This window comes from Falco naumanni, chromosome 2 (genome assembly GCF_017639655.2).
Source record: "Falco naumanni isolate bFalNau1 chromosome 2, bFalNau1.pat, whole genome shotgun sequence".
In the NCBI taxonomy this organism is placed as follows: domain Eukaryota; kingdom Metazoa; phylum Chordata; class Aves; order Falconiformes; family Falconidae; genus Falco; species Falco naumanni.
The window spans coordinates 27,086,693-27,093,568 of record NC_054055.1 but is presented as its reverse complement, the minus strand read 5'-3'; the positions used below and the strand labels follow the sequence as shown (position 1 = coordinate 27,093,568).

The 6,876-nt window shown below is 46.2% G+C and overlaps 1 protein-coding gene across 1 annotated transcript; it reads right to left on the bottom strand.

Moving 5' to 3' along the window:
• Nucleotides 1-253: 253 nt before the first annotated feature.
• On the bottom strand, nt 254-6,874 carry GPR83 (G protein-coupled receptor 83). The gene is made up of 4 exons (XM_040583656.1): nt 5,102-6,874; nt 4,221-4,346; nt 3,091-3,224; nt 254-2,281 (listed from the first exon to the last, which is right to left on the bottom strand). Exons 1-4 carry the CDS (start codon nt 5,486-5,488, stop codon nt 1,657-1,659), a joined length of 1,272 nt encoding a protein of 423 aa, XP_040439590.1. The 5' UTR covers nt 5,489-6,874; the 3' UTR covers nt 254-1,656.
• Nucleotides 6,875-6,876: the final 2 nt, after the last annotated feature.

The window sequence follows — 6,876 nt, the reverse complement described above, 5'->3', positions numbered from 1 at the left end:
ATTCTGCATATCAGTGATACAGAATACTCTGATCCATGGGGCCTTGATAAAGGGGAGTAAAACAGTGCTGGATTCAAAGTGAGAGACTGGTAACACCTTGTGACAGCCTAGCTGCAAGGAGTGGCAGGCATTTCAGTCTCTTTAAATACTCGGTGTGAAAAAGCTGCACAAGGCTTAAAATGATTTCAGAAATGTAAGTGTATTACAGGACATCGGGAAAAACAGGGTTTCTTTTTTTTTTTTTTTTTTTATATGCCATTTATAGCCATTTATAAAAAGAAGAGCTTTCTCTCTTCACTGCTGGCTGCTGCAAGTTGAATGTGGAATGGGGCACCCTTGTGTGACATTCAAGCTAATTGAGAATTACTGCTTTCCTGTGCATTACAAGGTACAGCTTTTGGAATGCCCCTATTTTTTGTTATTCAAAATCAGCTTTTCTTCTGCTAAGAACATTAAGTTCTGCAAACTACTCCAGACAGTTGCAGCCACATGAATTTTCTTGCCCACCCTGAGAAGGAGATGGCACGCTTGTCTTTAAATGTACCAGAATTGTGCGATCACTAGAGGCTACCTTGCAGAGAAATGTTCCGCTTGTATTACTGGCTATCAGAGATATCATCTGTTCTCTCAAAGCAATTCATTTATGTACTGATTGTAGAGAGCTAGCATCTTAGTTGGGATGAAATGTCCCGAACACCTGATCTGAGAATTTCCCAGGCACTTTATGGGATAAGAGAGCAACGTTCAAAGGCAAATTAAAAAGTTAGAGTGTGGGATCCTTTAGCTGCCACTTGACAATAATGCAAAGATGCTCTGATCGAAAGGTCCTAGCCCAAACTCAGTCTCGTGTGTATTTACCCATTCTCCAACTATGAGTGGTATGTCCAACATTCTCCAAAGTAGCTCTTAGGGGTTTATTTCTCTATTTGAAGAAAAGCTGTCTGAATATTCATTGCTTTATCTTAGGAAAGAAAAAATCTGTGTGATTTAGCATGGGCAGCAGATGCCAAGCGGACAGGTTGGTGTTCACCATCTCCTTACACAAAGAAGAGGCATCCATTTTTCTTCTACCCTACCTAGAAAAAGTGCCTGCAATGTAAGGGACTCTTCTATTTATCAACGTCCATCTTACCTCCCACTTCTCTGAGGTTGTTTCCACAAAACCCCAGGATTTGTGAAGCATATCAGTTCATTCATTCTGAACAGATCTGGACTTTTCAGACGCCAGTTGAGAAAGGATGCCTTCCTAACCAGTTGCACTGGATCTAAGCCAGCAGCCTAAAGGTCTACATCTCCATCATTGCCATGTTGCTACAAAAAGACTTGGAAAAGGGGAAGGGAGGCCTGATGTGATTAGATTCTTGCTTTAGTGTTTTAAGTACCAGCAAAACACACACACAGCCCCAGCGGTGAAAAGGCTTAGTCATGCAGATAACAGCGACATACATGCAGAGTCCCACCCTGCAAGCTGGCCCAAAGTCAAGTTGACAAAGAGAGTTCCCTCCCTCCCCGGAGGAGTTTGCTTTTTCCCCTTTAGGGACTTCATGCCACTATCATCAGCCTGCATCAAACATGCTGCTCTTCCATACTACCTCCTGCAGAACCTCCTGCTTGGTTTTATCCCATGTGGTTGCACAGATTTTACAGGGCCACTGTTCAGCTTGCAGCTACTATCGGCTTAACCACAGAGATGTCTGTCTTTCCTGACTGGATGTTGGAGGCTGGTGGAAGGACATGGGGGGCCTGTAACCTCCTGAAGTTGGCGTTTTCTGGCCAAGCCAGTTGGTAGGACAGGACTGTGGAGGGAAGCCGCTGTTCCGTGGGCCTGGGAGGTTTTCTGCACATGTTGAGCAAAGCCTTCAGTTCTGATCGGAAGCTGTCATTGAGCCAGCAGTAGATGAAGGGGTTGTAGCAGGTGCTGCTCATTGCGAACCAGTGGAAGGCGAAGTACAGGGCATTATTGGTGTGGATGGTTTGGCTGGAGAGAAGGACAACGTAGCAATTCAAGGGGAACCAGCAGACTGCGAAGAGGATGACAACAAGCATCAGCATCTTTATGGTCTTCTTATTCTTTTTGCGAAGGGCGAAGTACTGCTCAGTGGTGACATCCCCGATGACATTGCGCAGCCAGAGTTTCTTGGCCACCGTCATGTAGGCAGCAGAAATGATCAGAAGGGGCAGGACATAGAGCAAAATGAAGGTTGTTAAGTCAAGGTACTTCCAAAAGAGGTCAGCAGGCTCGGGGAAATCCGGCAGGCACAGGCACCGGGTAACCTCCTCGCTGCAAGTGAAGATACCAGACAGGAGGTGAGAGAGCATGGGGCTGGCCACTGCGGGAGAAATACGTCAGGAACGAGGAGGCAGATGCATGAGGGCTCCAGCCATGAAGCCTGGAGGCAGACAGCTCGTTTAAGCACGTGTCACAGTCAAGCAGAACTCTGCTGTCCAAGGACTTCAGCCTGTGAGCAGCCTATGAGCAATATGGTGATAATTTCTCATAGGCATTCATGACCTTATGATAATTTTATGAATTTCATCAGTTACAAAATTTCCAGCTGCACAGAAGCAGGTTTTTATTGTCTGTGCTTTGGCAAACACAAACACAGTATCTGCACACATTAAAGATCTTTCCCTCATTAAAGCACTTTCCAAATATCAAGGCTCATAACAGCATTTTATGGAACAATTACGGGACAAGCAGCTGAGGCAGGTTTTTTCACTTTCCCAGGGCTAAAGAGTAGATTAAAACCTGTTAGGTTTTAGGTTTTTTCCCCATCCCTGGTCTGCCCAAACAGGTCAAATTGGTACATCGTGTAAAACACCAGTGTCTAGAGGGGCCAGGCCAGACCCTCTAACTCCTTAGCCTATTTCATGGGATTAGTGTGACAGAATAAAGATAAAATAATTATAAGTAGAAACAAGGACAGAATATCAGCCATTGCAAAAGGAATCTGATGAAACTTATAGACTAGATCCATATTTGGCTGACCTCAACATAAGCTCAGGGCTTTCAATAGAAGATGCCAAAGTACAACCACTGAGAGTTTGGCCTCCAGGGAGGCTGTGGAGAAAATCAAGGCACAAACTTACCTGTATTCAAAGGTAAAGAGTTTCTGGTAGATAGCATGTGGTAGGGAAAAACAAGTTGCCATGATCCAGATTACTGAGATGTAGATAACACCTTTTGCAGTAGATATGCGAGGTTTCAGAGGGTGCATTATAACCTGTGCAAAATAAACGAATATTCAGGCTTATTGATATTTAAGGAAATGATTATATCATTTTTTCATGTGGTCTTTCAGCCTTAAATCTATTACTTAATGTGGAAATTTAGCATGCAAGCAGTACAGTCTTCACCCAGCTCCCATTGACTGTAAACTGTACATGAAAGCCTGAATTTTTGCTCCATGGAAACAGGTAAAGATGACAGCCCTACCCTCACATTTCAGTACTTGTGTCTAGGTGGGGAAAACTGGGTACTGGAGGGTCTTTCACACATGTTAATTTCCAGGTTCAATTTACTTAATAGCAGAAGAATGGCGGGGAGGGGGGGGGAGAAAAAAAAAAAAAAAAGAGAGGAGAAAATAGTCTCAGACTCTTCAGTATCGGTGACCCAAAGAACCACAGGTTTGTGATTTAGCCAGATCTCCCTGGGGATACTTCTGACAGCCAGTGTATTTTCTGGAAATGAGAAGCTTTCTAGAGGAAAATGTCAACTGTTTTGTGTGGTTGTTGGGTGACTCCAAACTGATAGTGCCTGACTGTCCGCAGTTTTGAGTCCATTATCAACAGCAAGCCACAGCTCTGCTAATGACCAACACCAGTGTGCTACAGCCAGCTCTGAAGTGTCTGGGGTAACAAGGGGTGAGACATCCCAGAGCAAAGGGAGACAGAGCTGCAGAAGCTAACCGGGATGTCCCGACATCCATGGTGCTGGGCAAATCACCCCAGAGGAGAGCTGCCCGCGTGAATTCCAGTCAGGATCTTGAACTTTCTCCTTGTCTGAGAGCTCCTGGACTATCTACCGCAGAAAAGCTCCTGTTCCCCAGCTGGAAGCAGTCACAAAGCAATGGACATCTCCCATCTCCCACTTTGATGCAAGGCATCATAAACCCGGATACATTAAACCGGGAGCTGAGAAGGAAAGGACACAGGATCATCCTTTCCCATTTTAATTACACCCTCCCAAGCTTTCCATCTGTCCTTCAGAGAGCTCTCACCTGGTGCCTGTCCAGGGCAATGGCTGTGAGGGTCAAGGCAGAGACGTGGAGGGAGCAGTACTGTGCAAACCTACTGACATGGCACATCCCCTTCCCAAAGATCCAGGTACTGTTCACAAAACGAGCCTAAAACCAGAACACCGTTAGTTTTGTGCACCCCACGCACCCTCTCCACATGCTTATAGATACCTGAGACACCTCTGGCACATAATTCCTTGTGCTATGTAAAAGGTATGTTTAAAATAGCAGGTATTTTGTATAATTGTTTCTTTTTCTGGCTTCTGAACCCTGAAGAGGTACGTTGGTGCTGCTCAGTGGCCCAGCAATGCCCTCCAGGACAGTTCCGCAGCACGGTACCAAAGCTCTGTTCCGTTTCATCCACAGCGTGTCCTTCTGCAGTCTAACTATTGAGTCAAATCATTTGGGTTTCCCTTTTAAGACCTCCTTACAGGATAGGGCTGACCTATACATCTTATCTCACTTTAAAGGAAACTACAGCTTTTCAACACAGCTTGTCAAACGATGGTGAGCATTAATTTTTTTGTCGAGAGGTTCATAGTACTACCTTAGAAATACTTCAGAGAGGGGAGGGAAAAAAACAGACCAGATACTACAAAGCACTAAGTAATCACTGTGAGGTGATTATTATTCAAGTACTATCTTGAAAGGACCACTTTTAACAAATGGATAATTTCAAATCTTCAACTAGATGACAGGGATTAGAGAAGAAAAAGACACATTGAGTTTCCCATAACTCAGATCTCTGTGATTTGGACTGGACAGGTATCTGCAGAACATCCATGCACTGCCTATAGTGGCGTAAAAAAGAAAAGGTCACTGAAGTAACTGATGCCTTTACAGCATCTGTGCCCCAGTCTTACCAGCGTAAAAGGCGTGTTGAGGAGCGTGATCATGATATCGGCTACAGCCAGGTTCACAATAAACAAGCTAGTGGCAGAGTGCATGCGTTTGGTCTTGATGACAACGTGACAGACCAGGACATTGCCGAAGAGAGAGAAGACAATGATGAAGGAGTACGCCGCGATGAGCAGGACTTTCACTGTGACGCTCTGGGACTCCGCTCCGTACCGGCTCCTGCCCACAAAGCTCTGCCAGTCAGCCAGGCTGTCATTATCCCAGGAAAAGAAACCTGAGATGTTCGGGATTACAAAAGTCTTCTCCAGGCTCCCGTTGAGGGGCAGCTTTCCCAGCATTGCAAAGGCGTTAACCGCATCAGGGAGGAAGAGCCACACAAAACGGGACAACATCTCCGAAGCACCGCTCTGCTCCTCCAGTTTGGAAATAACTCATCGGCAAGAGCAGCGCTCACGCCGTCTCGCTCAGCCCAGGGGCTGCAAGCACAGCGTGCAAGCAGCAGGAGCGGGTGGATGCTCCTGTCCTCCACAGCCTGTGCTTCTCTCCTGCTCAGCGCGCTGCTACTTTTGCTCTGTCTGCAGGCTTTATACCCCGAGGCGAGCTCCGGGCTGGGATCTTCTGCAGTCATTGGGCTGCATGACATTATTTCTGCTCTGACGTGCTGCTTTTCCACACAGTCACGCTCCCCCAGGCACTACTCCAAGACAAGCACATCTGTGAGAAAGGCAAATCAATCTCTCCAGTCATCAGCATCCTTTTTCGCTACAAGCAGCCCAGCTTAAGCAAATTCTGTGCCGTTTATAAACCAGCAGCATGTGTGGCAGCTCTGCTCTTTTCCAGGACACCATTCAAATTTTAAGCTGTTTTAAATATCTGGCAGGCAAGCTTCAGCCTATTTCACAGCATGACATTAGGGCGTAAAAGATGAACTGTGAATAACAAGCCAGCTTACTGTACTTAACAGTATTTTTCCAAAGACCTTTTTTCCCCTCAGAGAAATACTTCAGCTTTCCCTTGGCAGGGATTTCCTCTTGGCCGAGGGAATAAAAAGTTCGATGCAAAACTGTGCTTTCTAGCTTTTGTAGCAATACAGAGGTGGTTACAAAGAGGTGACTATACAGGACAGAGGACAGGAAGGGATGTCCCACCCCAGTGAGCCCAGTATCCAAAGCAACAGGCAGCATGCACTGGACCCAAGCATTGACGAGACAGCAGCATGGGTTCCCCGTGCCTTCGCCCAAAAAACAGTAGGAAATCTAAAATGAGTATCAGGAGACAGAGCCACAAAACATACACAGCACAGAAAGACGCACCCCTCCTCCACAAACGTACATGTAAGGTGCTGCCCCTCTGCTGGGGAGATTTGCTTGGGTGGCAGAGCGGGTTTTGATGGTTAAAGACTCTTATGTACGATTAAAAGGCTATTATCTGAAGAGCTTATAAGCTGGTCACTTACTGGTGAAAATAACACTTCCAGAAGACGGTTGTAACTCCCCCCAGTGAACCACTCAGGCTGCTTTCCCCTCACCACTGCTCAGGAGTTGGAATGTAGCAGGACAGGTGGTGTAGCCAGCCCACAGTGCTCCTCTGCAAAATGCTGCTGGCATCTATTTCTTGTCACCTCTCCCATGCTGTCTGCGTGCGCTTCTCTGCCTCACATCACCCCTTCTGGTTTAGTTTGTATTTAAACATACCCCAGTATGAACTGTCTAAACAGGTCACCTTGTGGCTGTTACTAGAGAACAGGCTGAAGTGGATTTGTCAGCTTGGCACGTGCTCC

Bases quoted from the DNA above. Each gene is read 5' to 3' on its own strand.
- GPR83 (XM_040583656.1), bottom strand. From the start codon at position 5,488: ATGTTGTCCCGTTTTGTGTGGCTCTTCCTCCCTGATGCGGTTAACGCC. The intron at 4,347-5,101 runs GTAAGACTGGGG...TTCTGGTTTTAG, and splicing joins TCAACACGCCTTTTACGCTG to GCTCGTTTTGTGAACAGTAC. The intron at 3,225-4,220 runs GTGAGAGCTCTC...TATTTTGCACAG, and splicing joins TTGCCCTGGACAGGCACCAG to GTTATAATGCACCCTCTGAA.